Source organism: Carassius carassius, chromosome 3, assembly GCF_963082965.1.
Source record: "Carassius carassius chromosome 3, fCarCar2.1, whole genome shotgun sequence".
Classification (NCBI taxonomy): Eukaryota; Metazoa; Chordata; class Actinopteri; order Cypriniformes; family Cyprinidae; genus Carassius; species Carassius carassius.
This window is the reverse complement of record NC_081757.1, coordinates 16736804-16761621: the sequence shown is the minus strand read 5'-3', so window position 1 is coordinate 16761621 and position 24818 is coordinate 16736804. Positions and strand designations below refer to the sequence as shown.

General features: G+C 40.4%; 2 protein-coding genes and 1 pseudogene across 2 annotated transcripts in view; all 3 read left to right on the top strand.

Moving 5' to 3' along the window:
• The first annotated feature begins 1252 nt into the window (after positions 1-1252).
• agrp (agouti related neuropeptide) lies at positions 1253-2881 on the top strand. The gene is made up of 4 exons (XM_059522675.1): positions 1253-1280; positions 1478-1649; positions 2049-2128; positions 2507-2881. The coding sequence occupies exons 2-4, from the start codon at positions 1535-1537 to the stop codon at positions 2696-2698; spliced, it is 387 nt and encodes a 128-aa protein (XP_059378658.1). The 5' UTR covers positions 1253-1280; positions 1478-1534; the 3' UTR covers positions 2699-2881.
• A 3676-nt stretch (positions 2882-6557) lies between these two features.
• On the top strand, positions 6558-8879 carry LOC132112935 (chymotrypsin B-like; annotated as a pseudogene).
• Positions 8880-13815: 4936 nt separating this feature from the next.
• The window catches only part of galr1b (galanin receptor 1b), a 49123-nt gene continuing 38120 nt past the window's right edge, over positions 13816-24818 (top strand). Inside the window, exon 1 of the mRNA XM_059531654.1 lies at positions 13816-14665. Coding sequence (XP_059387637.1) covers positions 14012-14665 — 654 coding nt within the window. The 5' untranslated portion in view covers positions 13816-14011. The remainder of the gene's footprint in view (positions 14666-24818) is intronic.

Genomic DNA, 24818 nt, shown 5'->3' with positions numbered 1-24818 from the left:
AGCATTACATACACACAATATGTATTTATTTATTATATAAAAAAAGAGCTTCACCATACAGTTGTATCTATGCCATAGAAATATATAAAATAGTAATGCTGACTTGACCTGTTTGTTTCATACAAAATGCTCTAACACAGGTTTCTGTTAATTAAGCATTCTGGTTGCCACTTATAATCAATTCAGACCAATCTGACCTTACAAAGAGAAGTACTGAACTTCATACACGTAAACAATTTATTTCCTCACAAATGGATGCTGTATTGCGTCATCAGCGCTAAAACAGCAGGCTGAAGTCATCAGCTGATTGGGGCTGTATTAGCTTCATAATGAAGTGTTTACTGGTCAGTACTGAGCTTTAACTAAACCTATAGGATGGGGGAGCATAAAGTATAAATGAAGAGTTTATTTGCTAAAAAAGATAACTACATTTCTTTACCTTTTCAAAAATATATATTTTTTATTATGTTATCATGTTTTTATTGTGTTTTATTTTGTTAGTTAACTGTATTCGTTTTTTTTTTAACAATCAAAATAACCCAATTGCAGTTTGATTGAGATTAATTGGAATGCACAATGAAAAAAACATGTTTTTTGAAAATTGTTAAAAATTTATTAGCTAGTTATCTGTTTTGCAAATGAACTCTTCAAATGTAGTTAGTCTGCGGTACCAAATATGTTTTTCAGCAAATCATGTCTAATTCTTTTTTTTTTCTTTTTTTTTTGTGACAATGCAGTTATTTTTAAAATAGAACTATATTCAATTATAAATAATGTGTATATATATATATATATATATATATATATATATATATATATATATATATATATATATATATATATAAACTGAATGTGTAAATAGTAGTACTATATAATTTGTCTTGCTGCAATATAAATAAGCCATAACCAAAACTAAAAAATATTTAACTAATATTTGTTCTGAGTATTGATTCAAAATGCAGCACCATGTTTTACTGAACTAAGTAGCGATGCATTTTTCATACTTTTCATATTTAACTTAAATTGAAAATGTCAAAGTCTGAAATAGCTTTCACCATCCTAAAGGAAATATATATTCCTCTTTTCCTGTGTTGGTGTGACGAGTGCATGGGCTTATGTGTGTGTCAGTTTGTGTTGAAGTTAAGTGGTTGTGCCAGGCACAAGAGACCACACCTCCATTCACTGATCAGGACCATGTGTCCCTCACCTCCCACCTCAAGGAGCCTTATAAATCACAGAGTCCAGTGCAGACCTTCAGCCTTGGACACAGAACCCTGCAGGTAAGTCAGACATACTTTACCTATTCATGTGCATGTGCAAACAGATCCACTCACATACTGTATGGCAAATACAAACCAATGCAAATACAAAATACTGTCTAAAATCTATCTGTCTACATGCTCACAAATATAAACATGATTTTAAACATTTAAATTTAATCTGAGTGTTTCTTGACTGCACTCTCTTTTTTTTACAGTGCATACAACTGGATCACTTAAAGTGTGGCTGAAGTTTATCTTGTTTTGGGGTTTCAATGATTATGATGCTGAACATAGCTATCATCAGCTGGTTTTTGATGAATGTCATGGTGATGGCATCACATCCAAACCTGAGACGTAGTGAAAACTCCTTTGTTCTATCTGACACTGGTAAGATTTCTAGATTGATTTATTTTCCCAATAAATTGTGTTTTTGATTTTTTAATACAGTTTACTGTGATTTGATACAGTACAAATGTTTACACATATCAGATAGGGGGAAAATCTTATTCTAAAATGTGAAAAATGGTAATAATTAAGAATGTCTTGATACAGTATTCAAGTAAATTTCTACTTATTTCAAAATGAACACATTTCAAATATATTTGGATAATATATACAATTGGATTGTGGAAAGTACGCCATTTATTTATTTATTTATTTTGTAAACCAATGGTTAGTATTTCATTGTATAAATTCTGTGTTACATTACATATTATTAATACATTTCAAATTTATGTCATACACAATTTTTGGGGTTTTGGTGCATTTTTGTTTTGTACATCATAGACTTACTACCTGGAGTGGAACACTTTGAAATAAACTCAGTAGAAGAAAAACTGCTAGAAGAGCTTGGATCCTATGATGAGGTGAGTAACTGACATTTAGCATACGCATTTAATATCAAGTGACTTTTTTTAATTTGTTTGCATTGATGTAAAGGCAAAGTTTAATTTTAAGTTAAGTTAAATTAAGTTGAAGTTAAATTATGTGCACAATCCTACGTCAGCAGTGTGATAAAAAAAATAGGTGAGGTGGTGTCTTGGGTGTTCTGATTTACTTGGACATGGTACTTGAAGAAGAAATGAGTCTTTAAAAGAGACTTAAATGACACAAATCTGGAGGCAGTTCTGTTCAAAGGCAAACTGTTCCAGAACTTCAGGGCCGGCATCTGCAAAAGGCACGGTCTCCAACAGTTAACGTCTAGACTTAAGGTGAAGTATTTTTGTTTCTTTTTGTTTCCACAGGATCTGGGTAAAGCTGTACAGCTGCAGAGAAGAGGCACACGATCCCCCAGCCGCTGCATCCCTCATCAGCAGTCCTGCTTGGGTCATCACCTGCCCTGCTGCAACCCCTGTGATACGTGTTACTGTCGTTTCTTTAAGGCCTTCTGCTACTGCCGTAGCATGGATCACACCTGCAAACATGAGTATGCATAAAGCCCATTTCTACACTGAAATAACTAATTGTGGCTTTACATTTAAAGTTTTACAACTCTAGAATGTATATGTGGATAGTGTAAATATACAACCTCACACTATCCACAGGGAAGTTTATTACAATATAACTAATATAATGGATGATAATGTTTAATAATAAAGCTGCACAAAGCATAAAGAGTGCACCTTGGCTCTTAAGATTTCACATTTGTATTATATATATATATATTCAATAAAATCAAATTATTGCAAATGTGTAGCATGTTAAATTAAAAAAGCTATCAAATCACCTGACATCTAAACTGAGCTGTGTACAACTGAATACAGAGAGACAGAAGAAAAACAGATTCATTTCTGCATTAAAAAAAGGTCACCAAAAAGGTTAGATACAGCATGGTGACCCGTACTCAGAATTCATGCTCTGCATTCAACCCTTCTAAAGTGCACACACACGGAGCAGTGGGCAGCCATTTATGCTGCGGCACCCAGGGAACAGTTGGGGGTTCAGTGCCTTGCTCAAGGACACCTCAGCAGTGGTATTACAGGCCCAAGACTCGAACCCAGAACCTTAGGGTTAGGAGTCAAACTCTCTAACCAGTCTAACTAGTCATCATTGGTCAGCAGATGCAGAGTGGCCTGCTGGAGCAGGGCAGGGGTATCAGGAGCTGAAAGATTGGCAGAATTTTAAAAGAAAATAAATCAGGAGAGAGAACATATCCAATTCAGGCTAAACTACAAAAATATGCTGAATCTTCAGTGAAAAGAAATCAAGTATATGACACAAACACAGTGTTCCGAGATAGAATGGCTTTCACAAGATGGTTCTCTTAATGAATAGTTCAACAAGGTTCCAGTTTACAGAAACATTTTAAGTGAACTATATTTAGATCCGTTAGTGAATCAACACCTGTAGCCCATATTGTTATTGGTAGGAGTCTATGAACTGATAGGAAAATCATGAAATTTGGTACACTGATTGTAGTAGGTCTGAATAATAATTTTGAATCTTTTCAGAGATGTCGAGTGAATGAAGATTGCATCGTGTGAGCATCATTACTCACTGATTGTCCATGATGTGTTGTTAAAGATACAAATTTTTTTGTTTTTTTGTTTTTATTAATTGATTAAACTATTTTGCCATATATTTATGTAGTGAATCTGGATGGAGGCTCCTTCTGTAGAAAATGATAATCAGGATAACAGAAATTGAGAGTCTACACACCTTTCCAACAGTGTAATGGTCCGAATGGCCTCAGCATTAGATGAGTGATCATGCTCTCCCAGGATGACGCATGAAAGGTTCTGTAAAAAATAAAAATGAAATAGGCCAATCAAAATTTTATAACCCATAATCTTTTAAAAGTTTAAAAATCCAATTAGATTCCTACATGCTAAACATCGTGAAGTAACAGGTTTAATCTTTAATACTGTGTTAAGTCACACCTTACCACTCATTGATCAGGGAGCCACCGCTGAAGTGGAAGTCAATGTCCTGTAATACATTTAAAATGATGTAAAAAAATTAATAGCATTTAAAAGCTATTGTTTTTGACACAGATTTTACCTGCAGAGACACCTGCCCGGGCCAGGAGTGAGGCCATGCCTCCTCCATTCACAATCCTGGAGGAGCCAGTAATAAAAGATTAACAAGTTTAACAGATTCATTTAACAGATTAACAGTTTAACAGATTCATGTGTTCTAAGGAATATTTAGTTAGCTAGGCTTAAAGTGTGTTATTAGCATATCTTATTATTAAAAATAAAAAACAGGAACATACCATAGGCTGCACCAAAGAAGGCGAGACAGGAGAGGATCCACAAGAAGGCCATTGCTGCACTTGAATGTTGTCTGCTCTTTGAGGGGCTTTATATATTCTGTATATTCTATATACAGTATATTCTTGACAGCAACTAAAACGGCATTGAAAGTAATTATTTCATCAGTTCATTCCTTGGGAGTCAAACCCTAAACCTTGTCATCGCTAGCACTGTACAGTACTGTTGAACCTACAGAAATACTACCAAATACTTACTGAAGACTGGATGCCGCTATTCTCCCAGATTCACAGTAACTGAACATCACTCTAAAACTGTGCAATAAATTTCTTAGAAAAACTGTACTAGAAAGACTGATAACTTCAATTTTATATGAATAATTATAGTTGATAATACTTGTGTGGTGGAAATGACCATGAGTTTTGTTATTTTGTCTAATATCCTCTGTTAACTAGACTAGGAATGGGGCAGTGCCTCTTCACCATTCACAGTCTGGAGTAGCCAATGATAACGGGGGGATGGCAGGACAGCCTTAAGAATAAAAATAAATCAATAAATAAAGCTATATATATATATATGTGTGTGTGTGTGTGTGTGTCTGTATATATATATATATATATATATATATATATGCGTGTGTGTGTGTGTGTGTGTGTGTGTGTGTGTATATCCTCCTGACTGCCAGCTATGGAGTTATGTCCTTTGTAGAGGACATTATGTTTTAGCGATTTCTCTGAGACATTAAATGCCACAGATTCAAGTCTGGATGTCTTGTACAGAGCATATTCAGGGCATTTCAGAGATACCAAATGATTGGAGGTTTCACCATGACCACTCCCTTTCCTTGGTCTTTAAAAATGGCTGACATTAATTTAGTGATCACATGTAACACCCTTATGGAAATATGCTAATATTTTGTAAATTTCATGTCATGAATCAACATCTCAGGAAAATGTTATGGGGTTTCAAATCAAAATATGACCTTCTGTTGTGAAACGGGACATTTTTAATTTTCTAAATTTGCCTGATGCTTAAAAAAAACCTTGTCACCTTTATCCCCTTCTAATAATTTTTCAAATTTTACTTGTTTTACTTATTTTGTTTTCCCAGATTAAGAAGTAAAACAAAATACAAATTGAATGAACGAATGAATGAATGAATAATAAGATAATTATGTTTTAAATGATTAAATATTGACATTTTAACAATGCATTTCTTGTTGTGTAAAAAAAAAAGCATGAATATATTAAAATGAATAAAATAAACAAACAATAAAATGAAAGCAACTGTAAATTCATGTTTTATGATTAGTAAAAATGTCAAAACTTCAACATTTTCCTTTTAGAAATGTTTTAGAATGCCCCACGCAGTATGTGCATGTTCTGTACTATGTTAAGGTGTCATCTGCTCATATCTGTTATCTCAGCCTGTATGCATAAAGTATTCCATTTCATAGGATGGATGTATTTCATGTTTAATTTCCATTATTTCACTAAAGTGAAAAATATGACAAACATTTCATAAAAAAAGAAGAAAATTATTTAAGTAAAGATGCATTTTGGTGACCATTGCCTTCCATTGCATAGGAAGTACAATAAAACAAAACATTTTTCAAAAGTTCCACAGAAGAAAAAAGTTGAAGGTAAAACAACATGATGGTAAATTAGAGAATTTGAAAAATGTTCAAATAAAATAATATATCATAAAATCTTAAAATAATTGTTTATTTAGCACTTACAAAAAAAAGTCCAATTGAATGTGAACATCCTAGATAAATATTAGTTGGCTAGTATTTTCAGTTATTTATTATTTGAAATATTATTTGAAATATTTTTTTTATAATAGAAAGCATGAATGACAAATAAATAAAATAACAAAAATTACTTAATAGAATAAAATATTTAAAAAAAAACAAGCAAAAACAAGTGTTCAACAGCACATTCATGAAGTACTGCCCAGTTTAGAAAGAATGAACTTTGTATGTTAAACATGACAATATTCAGATACAGTGGAGTAAAATCATGGGATTCTGCACAAGTGAAGACCAGCTGATACAGACTCTCAGGGTTAATTTTTGACCCCAATGTCAGGTCATCATGCCCTCGTTGGTATGAGTAAAACCATGCTTTGATGTTAAATAGGTCTTTCTGCCGTCAGTAATTCTGTGTCTTATGCACAATGTCTTTCCTGTGGCAATTTAAAATTCCCTCTGTTTTTCAAAAGGTCATATAGTCACAGTTGCTGAAAAGATCAGTATTGCCAGTCACCATCCTATATCCTAAATATATGCTTTGCAAAATAATTTGGCCCTGATCAATTCTACTGTCAAATTTTATTATTTACAGTCTTCTTGCATCTGTTAATCCCTTTGCACCCCTTTTCTTCAGGCTGTGGCATTCCTGCCATTCCTCCTGTTGTCAGTGGCTATGCCCGCATTGTGAATGGTGAGGAGGCAGTGCCTCACTCCTGGCCCTGGCAGGTCTCTCTGCAGGTACTGTGTTAGTTCCAGCTAGCCAAACATCAGTCGACTTTTTTAGATTTCTTTTGCGATCCCGGGAAATTAGTTCACAGCTTACACAAAGTATAATTTCTTTCTTTGTTGTTTAAATGACAGGACTTCACTGGCTTCCACTTCTGTGGTGGCTCTCTGATCAATGAGCTTGTGACTGCTGCTCACTGCAGTGTGAGGTGAGACATTTAAATCATCATGTTTTCTATGCATGAATGATGGGATAGACATGGATTTATTAACCTCTGGGGTTTATCTACAGAACCAGTCACTGTGTGTTTCTGGGAAATTATAACAAGGGACAATCACAAGGACACACAGACTATGAGAGTATCAAAAGTGAAGCTCAAGAACTTCAAACTTATTCCTCAACAAAATAAAAGAGCTGGAAACTTAAAGCTTTTCAAATATTCTTCATGGTCCTTTCTCACTCCACAAGGTTATGTAAACAATGTGCAAATTATTTAGAGTACTAGATGGAACATGATAATTCATGTAAGTACACTGTCATACCAAAAAAGTAGAAAAGTGTCATTGGGTCAGTTGTACAAATATATACCCTTTAGGTATTGATGTGTACATTTAAAGTACTAATATGTACCTTCAAGGCGTTTTCGTTAAGGCATAAGTACTATTATGTACCATTAAGAGGTAAATAAGTTACAAAAATGTATTTATCTATGTACGTTTTACCTAGGTAATTGCCCCAGTGACAGCTTTGGACCTTTTTCTGACGGTGTTTACTAAACCTTTACTTTGAATTTCTCTTCATTGTTATTTTGTATATAGTTTCCAGGTGTTCACCCATCCTCAGTGGAACTCTAAAAGAGAATGACATTATCTTGATCAAGCTGACCGAACCCACCACACTGAACACCCATGTGTTCCCTGTTTGTCTTGCTGAGACTTCAGATGAATTTGCCCCTGGCATAACCTGTGTTACTTCTGGCTGGGAGTGACCAGATACAATGGTTGGTTATCTGACTAACATATAATCACAGTTTATATACGCCTGCTTTTAGTTCTAGGTCAATAGAAATATCTCAAAATCAAGTCATATTTCTAAAAAGCATACAACAACAAAATGATGATGATAATACTAATATATAATTACATTATTGAATTTATTATTATTATTATTAACATGATATTAATACATATTAAGTTCTAATCATATACACAGCTGTTCAAATGTTTGAGTATGTCCGGTTTTTTATGTTTTTTAAGTCTCTTCTGCTCACATATACAGTAAAAACAGTTATATTGTGAAATATTATTACAATTTGATATAATTATTTTATTAGTCAGTCATTACTCCATTCTTCAGTGTCACATGATCCTTCAAAACTCATTCTAATATGCTGATTTGGTGCTTATTGTCAGTGTTGAAAATAGTGGTGCTTTGTTTTTGGTGGAAACCATGATTTTTATTATTATTATTTTTATTATTATTTATTTATTTTTTTTAGTTTCTTTTGTAGTGTTCGAATACTAAGATGTTTTATAATTGCCCTCTAATTCTCCTTCTCCGTGTAGCTCTGTTCGCCCCTAATGAGCTTCAGCAGGTTGTTTTGCCTCTGTTGTCCCACCAGGACTAAGAGCTCCTGGGGAAGCAACATCCATGATACGGTGATTTGTATAGGTGCTACTGGTGCCTCCTCCTGCATGGTAAAACTATTGTTTCATCCTCACTTCCACTCTCTAATGTTCTCCCCTAACTTTCTTGTCCTGCTGTCTGTTTAGGGTGACTCTGGCAGTCCGCTGGTGTGTCAGAAGAGTGATGTCTGGACTTTGGTGGGTATCGCGTCCTGGGGAAGCAGCCGTTGTGACACCAGCATTCCTGGAGCATTCACTGAGCTCCACGACTGGGTTGATCGGATTCTGACGTCCAACTAAAGAAACAAGTATATAGATATCCCTTGACATCACAGAAGAGCATCATTTTGAGAGCTACTCAAGATTGTGAAAACAGATGATTTTACCACAGTAACGGTGTGATGTTAAACCAGCTTAATTGTTGTAAAACAACAGCTATGAGAAGCTTAGTACTTTTATAGAAGGTCTGCAACCATTTAATAAATATATACAACATGATTTTTATGTCATGTTGTAGTGCAGTGCTTCCCAACCATGTTCTTGGAGGCCCCCAACACTGCACATTTTGCCGCTCTCCTTTGTCTGACACACCCATTTCAGGTCTTGAAGTCTCTACTAATGAGCTGATTAGCTGAATCAGGTGTGTTTGATTAAGGAGGCATGGAAAACATGCAGGATCATGGTTGGAAACCTCTGTTGTAGTGGATTTTTAAATATAGCCAACACTTAATTTGTGTTTATATAAATTCTGCAAAAACTACAGTGTAATAGTTACAAATTTAGTCATTCATTTGTCAATGTATTAGAAAATAACAAACGGTAGAACAAAAATAAAATGTATTTGACTTGTAATGTGCGTCTTTGACAGAGGAGGGAGCTAAAGATTCACACAAAATATTCAGTAGTATTTATCTTTGGTATGAGTAAGGAGGCAGTGTGGAAATGTGAGACTGTAAATGTGTGATAACCCTGGAATGGATCATGCAGAAAGACACGTATTAGTGAAGTGAAGTGACGTGACGTGACGTGACGTGACGTATGGCCAAGTATGGTGACCCATTCTTGGAATTTGTGCTCTGCATTTAACCCATCCAAGTGAACGTACACACATTGTGAACACATTGCTGCGGTTGGAGGTTTGGTGCCTTGCTCAAGGGTCTCACAACAGTCGTGGTATTGAGGGTGGAAGAGAGCACTGTACATTCACTCCCCCTAACGACAAATCCTGGCGCACCTGATTCTTGAACCCACAACCTTCGGGTTACAGGCCCAACTCTCTAACCATTAGGCATGACTGCCTTTATTTGCCTTAAATTGGTATATGTTGCAACATAATGCTTTTAACAATTGTTTGCCAAGCCAGCGAGTTATTGCATGAAACATTGAGCATTAGACAATTACTGGTTTTGAGTAACATTTTCCTCACCTGACTGATCTGGTTGTCTATTGTTATTTGTTTTCTCGCAGCACAGTCAGAATGTCAGTGATGTGAAATAGCATCCAGTGGAAGGCTAGAATAAAAGGCATCTTTAAGTATGCATTTATTAAGACTCTGAGGTTTCATCCTTGAATCAATTTATCTTAAAGGTTGATTTAAAATCGAGTAGCACAAGTTCCTCTATACCCAGCTTTTTTAGTTAAGTGTTGTTATTTTAAAGGCTTTTGGTTGTTTTTAATTCAAAGTGCTTGGTTAGAAACTCTGTGGGGAGGGAGGGAGAGGGATGAGTGGTCTGCGTACCCTTTAATCAAGGTTTCCAAATGTTCTCCATGGACTCTTTCTGTCAAGCACTTAATCTTTTTATTCATTGGTGTGTAGGTTTTAAAAAGTCTCTTCTGTAATCCCAAATGGCTTTATCTTAACTCTCTGGCACACAGAATTTAGAAACTATGGTTCAGGTTTGTTAGTGTACTGTGATCGGAATCGGAACCAAATTGCTTTACAAGTTGTCAGATGGTCTGTATATCAATATTCTAATACTTAAAATAAGGTTAAGAGCACATGTTCAAAACTTACAAATTATTTCTGAGGGAGGACTCAAACTGAAAAGAAGAAAAATATAACAAGTGGTTAAGAAAGCACTGAGACTATAATGGAGCTGACACTGATGATATGAATGAAATGAACGAGAAAATAAAAAGCGATACATTTGAGACATCATGCTATTAAACTCTTAAAGCCAGAAGTAACAATGTAATAAAAAGCCATTACATTCAAATAAACACTGACACTTTTTGTGTCAGAATGCTACAAGTGTTAATCCTTAAACAATACTGGGAAAGCAATATAGAGCAAAGAGTTTAACCTCAAAAATGACACTTAACATAAAGAAAATAGATAAAGAAAATAGACTTGCTGGAGAATTTAGCATCATATACTGTGTTTGTGTGATAATATAATTAATAAAATAATTACTGTAGTGTGTGCTCTCTTCAGTAGGCCTATAGAAATGCTCTTCACATCCTTCAACACCAAATTAAAATGCTCATATGCACTTAAGTACCAGGATTTTTATAGGTACTGCCTTAATAATTTTTTCTTTCAGTATCTGTTCTTGACAGTACATCTCAAGGAAGGAATGGTTACAATAAGGTTCTTTGGTTGCAACAACATTATGCTTTGGTCATCATGAACTAACAATGAACAGTACTTTTACTGCATTTCAGGAATCTGATCCTAAATATTTAGAATAGTCCAGATATTACTCTGACACCACCATGAATCTCTTACCGCAAGGGATTTATGCAGAGACACAGACATTATTACCATGTTATGGTTGAGTGCTATCTCTTATGCCACACTCAGATGAGCTGGACCCTCTCAATACTCAAATCAGTCTGCAGGGGAAATTTGTAAGAGTTATTCTGTTTTATCATTCATTCAATCCAGCTGTCCTCGGTGGTCTTGAACTCTCGGTGGTCTCGAACTCTCATGATTCTTGCCTTCCCTCACCACCCATAAAACACAACAACAAACTCAGTCATCCAGAGAATGTATTATACTTTACAGTAGGTTTGAAAATGTGAGTTGAAGGTTTCAAAATCTAAAAAAAATGTATCGTATTTCATTAATATTGAATGTTCACATCTGGTCAGTCTCCACAATGCTGCTAGATGATCCAGGAGCATATATCAAAAGCAAGGTTCCTTTTATTCTGAGTAACACCTCAAGACAACATTCACCTTGAAACGTCTGTCATGTTTTTTTGAAAGTATATTATTCAACCACATTTACGGAAAGCTCAAGAGTCCAAGCTTTTGACACATCAGTTTATGCTTGAATTTTAGAGGTGGTTAATTGGTTATTTTATTTTTTTCTTTCTTTCAGTGTATTGTATTGAGGCTCTCATTTCTCAGTGAGAGAAGAAGAGAGCTTCTCCTATTGTATTATTTGTCTCATGCCTTCTCTCTTCCTCTTTTGTTTTTGTCCTCTACATCTCTCTGTGAAACAACTGACTCCACTGTTGCGTATGTCTCTCATGGAGGATCAGGATGTTGCCATGGAGACCCCTTACATGATGATGTTTTACCTTTATTTAACAGACTTGTGGGCTGAAAGGTTTGAGCATAGACAAAAATATGCATAGACAAAAACATCGTTAAGTTAGATTTATGTATGAATTAACCACAGAATATCATAGGAATTAAATTTTTACTAATTTAATAACGCCCATTCTCATTTTGATATTTAAAGGCAATTGATTTTAGTATAGCCTTGAATGAGAAAACATTTAGTTCATTAAAACTGGACTGCCTTTGACAATTAAAAACGTGACAATGCTTGCATACTGGAAAACAGAGTTTGTATATTGATGAATATAAGTAGACTGATCAGCCAAAAACCCATAGTTTTATCATGCACTGGTCAATTTTGAGATTATGGGCTATTTTGCTTTCATAATTAGCAGAATAGACTAGCAGAATAAACATCCGAAATGCACATTTAAGTGTTTATTTCATTACATTTAATATATTTTCATTTGTTGATTTCAATTATATGTAACAACATCTTTGTGCCAATGGATCCCAAACACCTGGGCTACAACCTGTCAAACCCCACAACTGTGAGCACTGTAGTGCCTCAGGGCTGCTCTTGGAAATGAACCTAACTCTATTAGGAAATAGGTGTAACAGCTGCAGGTATAATAATTGAGTCATTCAAGTTCCTTTGGACCACCATAACCAATCATAATACCACAGCGCACAGCTCATTACCACAATGGACAAAAGAAGGACACAAGTGTGCAAACCTGTAAACAATGATCCTGGTCCAGTTCTGAAGTGCATCTCCTTTGATCTATTATAGTTGGATTTGGCACTTCCCATCCCTTTTATGGGAAATCAGTCACATGTTGTCTGGTGAGAAGAATACGGTGCCAGGACAAGGTTGCAAGAACTTGAACAACCACTGTTTAAAAGGGGGGGGGGTGAAAACTTTTTGAATTTGGAGATCAAAGTATTTAATTTTTATTTATTGTAGGACCTGATTAACAATTAAAATAAAACAAATTTACAGTCACGATGCATCACCCGTGCACAGATTACATTTCTGCACACTATCTTCCACATTCTGTCAACAGCTTCATATGGTGCAGCTGGCTGTGCTTTTTAAATAGTGTTGAAGGTGTCAATTAATGCATTATTTTCATGTATTCATGTATGCTGGATTTTTGTTGGCAGCTTTTCTTTTACTTTGTATATCTAGTTCTTTAGTAAGTTTTGGAGTTGACGCTCAAAAACCTCCACTTTTATGGAACAGAAAAGTGTAGCTTGCAGGCCTACAGTTAAAAGTGAGACAGATGGAATGAGTACTTACTACAATATGTCAAAGAACCAGCATTCATTGAGGGTTTTTTTTTTCACTTTGAATGATCCTCCCACTTCTTTTTTAAGTGATTTTCTATTATATTGAACTTATGTAAGTTTAATATTCATTTCTATTTTGCTTTTTAAAATCATGAGGAGGCGTCTGTTCATGCATTCATCTATTCATGTGTCTTTAGACAAAAGTCTGTTACCTTCACCTAACCTTTGAGGTTTTGCTTGAAGTGAAAAGGTTTCTGCATTCAGTCTTTTGACATCAGGTCTTAAATTGATTTCAGGAATATTCTTTTTCTATTTTTGTTTGCTTGATTTTTTCCATCAAGAATAATTTCCATAATTAATTTAGATATGTGTCAAGAGTACGCGCAGGTGTAGTATAGCAGGCTATGATGTGCGTTCAGACTAGTGCCTCACACCCAGCCGGTGCATTTCCCAGCCTTCCGGAGTTCTTCACAAATGAGCCAAAGATTTGTTCGTTCGCGCTAACTTGAGAAAATGAGAAATCAAACTGGAGGATGATTGTTCTGTGCTTCTGAACGGACTTGTGTTGTTTTGTTTCGACCGGACTTGTAGGATTTGGTTGTCGAATCCTTGTGGGGTTGAGGGTAAACATGGGGCTATCCCGAAATGAAACGGAAATTTGGACAGAGCATATGGACACGAACCACACGACCGACAGTTTGGGTCCGGAGGTTGTTATCGTGCCCGTCATATTTGGATGTATATTCTTCGTGGGAATCATTGGAAACACTCTAGTGATGGTTGTCATTGGGAAAATAAAGTCGAGGCGCTCGAGAAGCACCACTAACATTTTCATCCTAAATCTCAGTATAGCAGACTTATCTTTCCTCATGTTTTGCGTCCCGTTTCAGGCCACCATATACTCTCTTCCAGAGTGGATCTTCGGGGCACTTCTGTGTAAATCTGTGCACTATTTTTTCACGGTCAGCATGCTGGTGAGCATTTTCACGCTTGTGGCCATGTCGGTGGACAGGTACATTGCCGTGGTGCTCTCCAAAAAGTCCCCGTGCATTCGCAACCGGAGGAATGCGCTCATTGGCGTCTGTGTCATTTGGATGCTTTCCTTCATCTTTGCAGTCCCTGCTGCGCAGCACCAAATTTTGACGGAGCACCCCAAGGCTCCCAACAGCACGTTCTGTTGGGAGATATGGACTGAACGGATGGCCAAGCACACTTATAAAGTGACTATTCTCGTGACTGGGTATCTGTTACCGTTGGTTTTGATCACATGCAGTTATGCCAAGGTAAGGAATCGACAATAAGACAAGTTTCTTGTAAAACTATCGAGAGAGCACTTCTACATTCATTTTGAGCCAACTGATTTGTCGTTTAAAGTGTGGGAATGAGAACGTTTTCATGAGCGTTTAAGAAATGATTAAACGTTTTTTTTAAATGAAAGCTAACGTTACTTAACGCGTGTTTGTTTACTCCAAACTGACTTGCAGCGCGCGCTTTCTCTAGCTCGTGTCCACGTGATTATTATAATGCATTTAGTAATCCGCAATGGGCAAAACTGTGGCCATAGCATGCGAACTTTTAGGGACTTTAGCAGTCAAGGATGCTACAGGTGGCCATGCGCCCACACCGAGAGTTTGGCGTGTGCTACTTCCTCCTGTGTGGATTCGGTGATTTGGGTAAAACCGCAAACAGCAGCCACGCTCACGCAGACGTCACTGATCTAATCTTTTCCAGGCGCATCAATGCGTGCTCATTCTAGCAAACAGTAGCCTATTTGCAGTCGTTCATCTCAAATCATATCTGTTTATCTAAGTTTGAGATAGCCCAACTGTAATTGTGGAATTACGATTAAATAAATAAATAAATAAATAAATAAATAAATATATATATATATATATATATATATATATATATATATATATATATATATATATATATATATATATATATATATATATATATAATAAAATCGATATTGCCACCCTTGGACTGTGACCGGTAGGCCTACTTTGAGGTTAAGATTGTTATACAAATGAAGGAAATCATAGTTTAAGTTATGTAAAATTAACAAAGAAAATAAGTGCATTTAGTGTGGTCAAGAGTTTGATGAGTGATTTCTATTAAAATTTTAATTATTTTAAGTTTACTCTGATGCAGTACTCAAGTACATTCATGGGCGCCGTTATAGGGGGGAAAAGTTAGGACAATTCCAAGGGCCCCTGGCTGACAGGGGGCCCAACAATTAGGTAAAAACTAATTTAAAAAAATTTTTATATTATACACTATATAAACCATCATCATTGAGTATATTTCAAATAATAATAAAATGAATGATGTCTTTGATTTTACTTATTTTGCCAATAAAAGTTAAATATCACCCTTGACCAAAAAATAAAACATCCATATTGACCGACCACCCCCCTGTCTCTGCATGAAATGGTTTGGTCCTGCTTTAGCGCACTTATCAGTGACGGTGTTTCGTTAGTTCAGTGTTGCCAGACGTACGATAATTATCGTATTTGTACGATAATTTTTACCTCTGTACGATGTACGATCAATAATGAAAAAAAGGAAAAAAAATTGCGCCGCATGATCTCGCAAAGCAACTCACAGAGAGACCAGACAGACAGTTTAGTTAGTTTTTTTTGTGACAATTGTGAGGGAAATACACAATTTATTCCCATAAACTGTGTAGTCAGCCGTTCTCCCTCCCATCTGAACCGTGTGAATTGTGAACGCTGGCAGGTCATTGAGTTACAGGGCGCTTCTTGTCTCCGTCCATTTTAGGCTAGTAACTAATAGGCCTTTGCGGTTATATACTGTAGTTTATATAGAATTAAGTTAGCATTAGCAGAGCTGTTTGTTGCAGCAGCACTGAGCAGTTATTTTACACAACTTCATCATAAAAAACAGTATCTGGACATGCCTAGTAACGTTAGGGCTGTCAAAAAAAAAAAAAAAAGATTTTCGAATATTCGTCAAATTTTAAATAAAAATCCACATTTTTAGGTGTGCTTTAAGGAGGCTGCTTTAAGGCCCTGTCTGGGTATACTTCACATTCCAAGCTTTCCAAAGGCGGATGAGCTCGACACGCAGTACCACTTCTGTCTCATCATTCACCTCGTGCATGCACTGTTGTACGTCTCATAAATTGCCTGCACGCGGGCGGGGTGTGCAGCTGTCCGCGAGCCCTCTTGATGATGAAAATGACATATTGCAGCGTGGATGCGGACGGCCCAAGTATATTTTGGCCTTTATCAGTGCAGCTCGAGATGCGATGACAATGTAAGTTTTTCATTGCATTATAATTTTCTTTTTAGCCTTTCCAGTTAAAGCCACTAGATGCAGTGCTGCAGCGCCGTTCTTTCAAAATATTGCAGAAAAAAAAGAACAACAATGTGGAGTAGACGTTGTTTACATAAAAACCTAAATCAAGCTGTTCACATAGAATGCATTTCGCACACTCGCGTCTCTCACAAGAGAGCCGGATATTTAGAAAGCCATGTAAAATTAAAATGAACTTTTTAAAAACTTATCTCGAGAATTTATGGTGGGTTTTTTTCCATCCCACTGCATCTCATTTTTTTAAATGTAAAATGGATTCTGTGATTGGCTTTCCGCGCTCTGTATTAAACTATGCATATACATGATGCTGTTTTGTTTATAGTTGTTTAAGCAACTTAATTATAATTGGTTTATAAATTTAAAAAAAAAAATATTATTCACTTAATAGTCATGTATTCTAATGCATTTATTAAACTTGCATTAGTAATATTTTGCTCGATGCGCCCTCTTGTGGCATCAGGATAGAAGCAAAAAGCTTCTCTTCACCCTAATTGAAATTATTTTAAATTCGAATATAATTAGAATTTTGATAATATACAAATAAAAAATTCTAATTTAGTTTTTCAGCCATTTTGACAGCCCTAATGTAGTAAATGTTAATTATTTTTTTCTAAGAACAGAATGTCAAGTCAACGACATCCCATATTAAAATGATTTTATTTATATCAATCACAACTCATCAATCATGTCCAGATATTTGATATTTGGTGGTGTCAGTATGGATAAATTTGAATTTTCTGTTATAGGATGTTATCTAAAGTGTCTGGAATAGACAAGAAAAGAACGCTTGTATCAGCTGTCCACACTTCTGCTAATGCAAGGATTTTGTGTTTGTATTTTTTTCCATTCCAAGCCACGCCCCTCCATACGCCCCTCCCCCATAACAAAGCCATGCCCCCAGAATCTCACTCTAAGCTGAACTCAAAAGTTGGCAGCCCTGGTTAAGAATACAGGAGTGTGCCCTACTTTAAAGCCAACGAGCACTAGTTGCGGTACATGACAGCAAGAACCCCTTCAACATCTGGCAACACGCAGGATTCCGATGACAGCGGCTCAGATGTTGAGTTAACTGCACCACGCAGCAACAGCTTAATTCCGCCTACAATGGACTCGACAAAGCAAGAGTTAAAAATCATTTTAATATGTTTTAATATTCACCGCGACGCAGACAGTCACTGAAAATAATGGGATAGTATTTTGACGCACTGCTTCCGTCCAAACATACGCCTAGTTATCTATTGTTGTAATTTGCAGGTCGTGTCAAAATGTAGTTGGTTTTGAATAGATAAATAACTCTTTTGACTCGTGTACGATAATTTTCTTCCAAATACGATAATTTTGAACTTCTGGTACCATACTTGGACATTTCCAACCTGGCAACACTGCGTTAGTTGCAGACAGTCAATCAATGCACGGCGCGCTAATAAATAATAAAACGCGAACGTACTCGGTTACTAACGTAACCTCGGTTCCCTGAGATGAGGGAACGAGTACTGCGTAAGCTAGCTTACGCTATGGGAAAAGGTCCCCTTTTCTCGAGAATATGAAGCCAAAAATTATCCTTAATTTTTAAATAATGTAAAACGCAGTGCTGCAGCACAGCAGACCCAAGCGAAGCGGCTCGTGCGCTTATTGGCTGTGCTGCGGCAACTGCAGCCACCTATGGTGAGGCGGCGGAGAGGAACGAACCAATGGGGGCGCTTCGCGCCCATTGGACGTCAGAGCGCGCCAAAATAGGCGTGGCTGGAACTATATAAGCCACCGCTTCACCATAGGGATCAGGTTTTAAATCGACTGAAGCGATCACCCGGTCCGAGCACATAGCACGGCAGGTTACGCAGTACTCGTTCCCTCATCTCAGGGAACCGAGGTTACGTTAGTAACCGAGTACGTTCCCTTTCGAGAGTACTCTCGTACTGCGTAAGCTAGCTTACGCTATGGGAACACAATGTAAAACGCCGTGCGTGCTCGGGAACTTCGACCTGTCACAGCCCGAGGCGAGAGCCCGGGGCTTTATAGCAGGAGAAATCCCAGTCCCAACAGCCAACCTTAGTGAGCTTTATATAGGGAACGAAAAAAGGGGGACGTGATAAGGCTTAGCACGTCTATATAGAAAGTACCCTGGCCTGCAGGGCAGGGACTTGCAGATTATAGAATCTAATAGCGAGATGACCTGAGCTCTGAACGGTGTTGAGAGCACCTTGGGGACATAGCCGTGTCTTGGTCTGAGAATGACTCTGGAGTCATTAGGCCCAAACTCGAGACAGTCAGCGCTTACAGATAGCGCATGTAAATCCCCCACTCGCTTGACTGAGGCCAGAGCCAGTAGAAAAGCGGTTTTGAACGAAAGAAGCTTCATATCGACAGACTGAAGCGGTTCAAAAGGGGGGCCCTTTAAGGCCTCTAGGACCGTAGACAGGTCCCAGGAAGGGATTGAAGGGGGTCGGGGAGGGTTCATCCGACGAGCTCCCTTAAGGAAACGAATGACCAGTTCGTTTTTTTCCCAGTGATAGGCTGGCCACCGGAGCATGAGAAGCTGCAATGGCTGCCACATACACTTTGAGCGTAGACGGGGATCTGCCCGCCTCTAAACGCTCCTGCAGGAAGGAGAGTATCTCCGTCACGTCACATAAGTGAGGGTCTAGGTTCCGTGTCCCGCACCAGGTGGAGAACACTGACCATTTCTGCGCGTACAGGCGCCTGGTTGAGGGCGCTCTGGCTTCCGTAATGGTCTTTAACACTCCCTCAGGGAGGTTCCCGGGTACCCGTTGAGGGGCCATACATGAAGGGCCCAAAGTTCGGGGTGGGGATGCCAGAGTGCGCCCTTTAGCTGCGTGAGGAGATCTTTCCGCAGCGGTATTGGCCATGGGGCTGTACTGGACAGCTGCATCAGCTCGGAGAACCAAGGTTGGGTCGTCCAGAGTGGGGCTACTAGCAGCATAGCACATCTGCTCTTCCTGACCCGATCGATGACCTGCGGTAGCATCGCGACCGGTGGGAAGGCATAAAGCGGGCGTCTGGGCCAATCGAGGGCCAGCGCGTCCCTGCTCTTTGAAAAATATATTGGGCAATGAGCGTTGTCTTCTAAGGCGAAGAGGTCGACCTCTGCCCTGCCGAAGATGCTCCACATCAACTGAACCATTTGTGGGTGAAGAGACCACTCCCCAGGGGGAACATTCGCCCTGGAAAGCATGTCCGGGCCCCGGTTCAGGATGCCAGGTACATGCGCTGCCCTTAGCGAGCGCAGATTGTAATGTGCCCATGTCAGAAGACGTTCGGTCAGGGTGTGCAAGGTTTCTGACCTGACACCACCCTGGCGATTTATGTAGGCCACCACTGACATGCTGTCTGATCTGACCAGAACGTGGTGGCCCTTTAAAAATGGGAGGAAAGCTTTCAGGGATAGTTCGACCGCTATCATCTCCAGACAGTTTATGTGTAACAGTCGCTCCGGGCTCGACCAGAGGCCGGAGGCAGACCTGCCCTCGTACAGGGCGCCCCAACCGAGGTTGGATGCATCTGTCGAGACTACTTTCCATTTCGAGACAGCGCCCGTGCTTACGACTAACTGATACCAGTTGGCTATTTTCCAAGGGGCCAGAGCTGTGATGCAGCCGTGGGTCACCCTGATGAGCGCGCGGCCGGAAATCCAGGCGCGCGCTGGAACACGGTCTCTCAGCCAGCGCTGTCGTGGGCGCATGCGCAGCAGGCCCAGTTTGAGAACCGCAGAGGCTGATGCCATCAGACCTAGCATTTCCTGAAATCGTTTGAGCGGGTAAAGAGACCCGGCTTTGAACGACGCGGCTAGATGCTGAATAGTGAGAGCGCGCTGTGACGTCAGACGCGCTGTACATGTCACAGAGTCTATGTCTATCCCCAAAAAGGAAATCCTCTGGCTGGGAGACAGAGCGCTCTTGACAGTGTTGATCGTGAGACCCAGGCATTCTAAATGGCTGAGGATCCAGGATCTGTGTGTCGTCAGTAGCTCCTCGGAATGGGCTAAAACTAGCCAGTCGTCGAGGTAGTTCAATACTCGCACTCCCCGCATTCTCAGGGGTGCGAGAGCGGCATCCATGCACCGTGTAAACGTACGGGGCGCTACGGAGAGGCCGAATGGAAGAACCATGTACTGATAAGTCTGCCCCTCGAAGGCAAATCTCAAGAATGGCCTGTGATGGGGTGCTATTTGAATGTGAAAGTAAGCGTCTTTCAGATCCACTGAGAAAAACCAATCCCTCGGGCGAATTTGCGCGAGTATTTGTTTGGTAGTTAACATTTTGAACGATCGCGTCATAAGTGCTTTGTTCAAACGTCTGAGATCTAGGATGGGTCTGAGACCGCCATCCTTTTTCGGTACGAGGAAGTAGCGGCTGTAAAAGCCTGACTCGCGCTGCGCAGGGGGAACAGTTTCTATCGCCCCTTTTGCAAGAAGGTTTATCAGTTCGGCGCGAAGGACGTGTGTCATTTCGCTTTTCACTTTCGTTTCGACCACGGCGCGAAAGCGCGGCGGTCTGCGAGCGAACTGGAGCGAGTAACCTCGTTTTATTATATTCAAAACCCAATTTGATATGCCGGGGATGGCCTGCCATGCAGCGGCTCGTGCGGCTATGGGTTGAATGTGCTTCGGGCACTGGCCGCCTGTTATGAGGGGACCAGTAGCTCGAGTATGCTGTGCTTGTGACACTGTGGTGACAGCGCTTATTTGTAGGGTTGCGCACTGAGAAGTGGGCACGCGCGCTACATTTAGAGCACCTCCGGCGCGAGCGGGAAGGTGGGCATGAAAGGAGACCCGAGTGTGTCTTTGTGACACTTGGGGGAGTGTGTATACATGTAGGGGTGCGTACTGTGTAGTGGGCACACTGCCTACATAGAAAAAGCTCTTTTTGTGCTTTATTGAGGTCGCCGTGAAAACGGCGTTTGTGTGCAGGCGTGCGTGCATTGTAACAGGCTCGTTTACTGCAGTATAGACATCTTCAACCGCCTTTAGTGAGGGGATTGGAGGAAGCATGTGAGGTTTCTTGTGTGGTGGTCCGGCCGCAGCGGGACTTAACCACGGTCTTTTCAGCCCGAAGGTCAGGAGGGCTTCGGAGGCTCGGGGTTCAGCACAATCCTGGGCCGAGGTCCCCGTCTCTCTGGCGGTTTGCGGCTCGTAGAGCGAGAGTGGTGGTGGGTTTTGGTCGCTGGGCGAGACTGTAAGTCTGGCTGCGATGGCTTCGAGGTCTGAGGGGGCGGCGCATTTCTACGGCGTCCCGCAGCAGAGCTAGAGCGTTTCGGCAGGAAGTGTCTCATTGCCTGTGACGTTTTCTGAGCCTCAGTGAAGCGTTCAGCGAAACCCTTAACCGACTGGCCAAAGAGGCCGGAAGGCGAGATAGGAGAGTCAAGAAAGGCGGATTTGTCGGCGTCTTTCATCTCCGTGAGCGTGAGCCAGAGGTGTCGCTCTAAAACAGAGAGGCTTGCCATGTTTCGGCCGATCGCTTGTGCTGTGGTCTTTGTCGCACGCAGGGCTAGATCAGTAGCGCTGCGGAGATCTTTAAAGTCATAGGTATCTGGGGCAGACTCGTCCAGGTTACGGAGAAGTCTGGCCTGAAAAACCTGCAGCACAGCCATGGTGTGTAGAGCCGAAGCAGCTTGACCAGCGGAGGTGTAAGCTCGGCCAGCGAGAGCTGAGGTGGTGCGGCACGGCTTGGATGGATGCACAGGCTTCGACCGCCATCCTGCGGCTGAGGGCGGGCAGAGGTGTGCAGCAATAGCCTCCTCGAGAGGGGGGAGGCTCTCGTAACCGTGGTCTCGGGCGCCGTCGACAGAGGAGAGCGCCTTACGAGACAGAAGTCTTCAAGCGTGCGGAGAATGGGGCTTTCCACGACTTCGTGAGTTCATCGTGAACTTCCGGGAAGAAGGGGGCGTTTCTTTGCGGAGGGGCCGAAGGGCGCCCCTGCAAGAACCATTCGTCCAGCCTGCTTTTAGCGGGCTCGTCTGGAGGAGACCAGTCGAGCTGAAGGTCGCTGACAGCCCTTGTAAGCACGCGAGTAAGCTCCGCGTCGATGTCAGCGCGTTGTCCGGTGCAGCTGGGTGCTGTAGAGGGGGGGGGGGTCCGCAATGGAGCCCGACCATTCCTCACTACTGGACGCGGCGAGAGAAAGGCTGTCGTGTCTGTCCTCTTCCGCCTCAGGCGCTCCGAAGGAGAAGGGGGCGCTGGTGAGCAGGGACTGGCGCTGCTCGTCCACGAAGAGGACAGGCGAAGGAGAGAGAGCGGGCGAGGCACGCGGGGAGTGTTCCGGCGTGAGCTCGCGTGTAGCAGTGTGCTCAGGCATTCTCTGATCGCGGCGTTTCTTAGGCGGCACTTGAGAGAGAAGAGGCGGAGCGGGTGGAGCATCGTGGCTGGTTTGAGCTAATCGAGCCCGCAGGGTCGATATAGCCATGTCGTCGCACTCAGGGCAGCCGCCCTTGGAGAGTGCGCTCTCAGCATGCTCGCGGCCCAGGCAGGAGACACAGATGATGTGGCGGTCCTCGCTGGGCAGAGGGCCTCGGCAGGAAGCGCAGGCCCGAGGCATTTGAAACAACGCCTCGAATTCTGGAGGAAAAAAGTGTGATGCAGCGGCAAACACACTAGCTTTGTAAAGGATATAGTCACGCCGGATGGCGCAGCAGGAAGCGAGTGCTGAAGGCGGCGTCGAGATGAAGCACGAGCCGGCGTCCTCAGATCTGCGTTGCAGTGCTATCCCGCTGAGAGGCTTTTCGACGGCGTGTAGAGGCTTCTCCGGAGAAGACAGCGAAGTGCAGGTGAGATCGCTGAAGGAGATGAAATCTGATCCCTATGGTGAAGCGGTGGCTTATATAGTTCCAGCCACGCCTATTTTGGCGCGCTCTGACGTCCAATGGGCGCAAAGCGCCCCCATTGGTTCGTTCCTCTCCGCCGCCTCACTATAGGTGGCTGCAGTTGCCGCAGCACAGCCAATAAGCGCGCGAGCCGCTTCGCTTGGGTCTGCTGTGCTGCAGCACTGCGTTTTACATTATTTAAAAATTAAGGATAATTTTTGGCTTCATATTCTCGAGAAAAGGGGACCTTTTCCCATAGCGTAAGTTAGCTTACGCAGTACGAGAGTACTCTCGAAAGGGAACTAGCGATCTGAAACAATGTCCTCAGCACCCGAGGGGGCAGGGATGTTTTTCCCGGGAGTCACAGTTAGTGGTCGATTAATTTAAAATTAATGAAGGCGGGATAGGGGGAATCAAGCTGATAGAAGTTCTCTCTCTCTCGCGCGCGCGCTCCATTTCCTCAGTTCTCATATACAGCACACGATCAGTTCTAAGCGCCCAAATGCACACACAACAGTTCAGATGTTTATTGTGTACATTATCTCACGTAAATACAGTCGGTTATGGATTAAGTGAACGTGAACAGGTGTGTGAAAACTGAACGTGAGTCAGTATTTGATGCATGCCTTCCGTCTGAAAAGGACAGCATTCCAAATTAAATACCTATGTCATTCATTTTAAACAACAAAAGACGTTAAATAAATGTATACATGTTAAGTAAAACCTACAGTATCTGGAAAATGAGTTTAATTTGTATCTCTATTGTATTTGTCTTATTGTGCTTATTTAACACACACACACACACACACACACACATATATAATATAATATATATATATATATATAAGTTGCTCCTTTTTCACTTCTGTTAAATGGATAGTTCACCCAAAAATGAAAATTGTCATAATTTAGTCAAGATTTTCCAAATGTATTCCTTGATTCAAATTTCTCATAAGCTTAATTGATTTGGTCTAAAGAGAGAAGAATTAATGATTATTTTAATTTGAAAACTACATATAAATTAGCTACCACTGTGTTAATGACTTAGCATCATTCCAGGGACTCCAGGGAGGCATAAGTGCCTTTCACCCTGTTACAAATTGATGAACCACTGAAACGATTTTGGAAACATTATTTTAAGGTAAAAAATGTTACAAAGTGTTGCTTTAAGGACATATTATGGTGGCTTTTAATCTTGCATCAAATAGTGAACTGCATACTGTATGCAGATTTGCATTTACAAATCACCAGCAGTAAATATTGTGCTAGTACTAGTAT

What these genes read in the sequence shown, in the direction of transcription:
- agrp (XM_059522675.1), top strand. Translation starts at nt 1,535, where the DNA reads ATGATTATGATGCTGAACATAGCTATCATCAGCTGGTTTTTGATGAAT. An exon ending in CTTTGTTCTATCTGACACTG is followed by an intron (nt 1,650 to 2,048) that starts GTAAGATTTCTA and finishes TGTACATCATAG; the next exon opens with ACTTACTACCTGGAGTGGAA. An exon ending in AGCTTGGATCCTATGATGAG is followed by an intron (nt 2,129 to 2,506) that starts GTGAGTAACTGA and finishes TTGTTTCCACAG; the next exon opens with GATCTGGGTAAAGCTGTACA.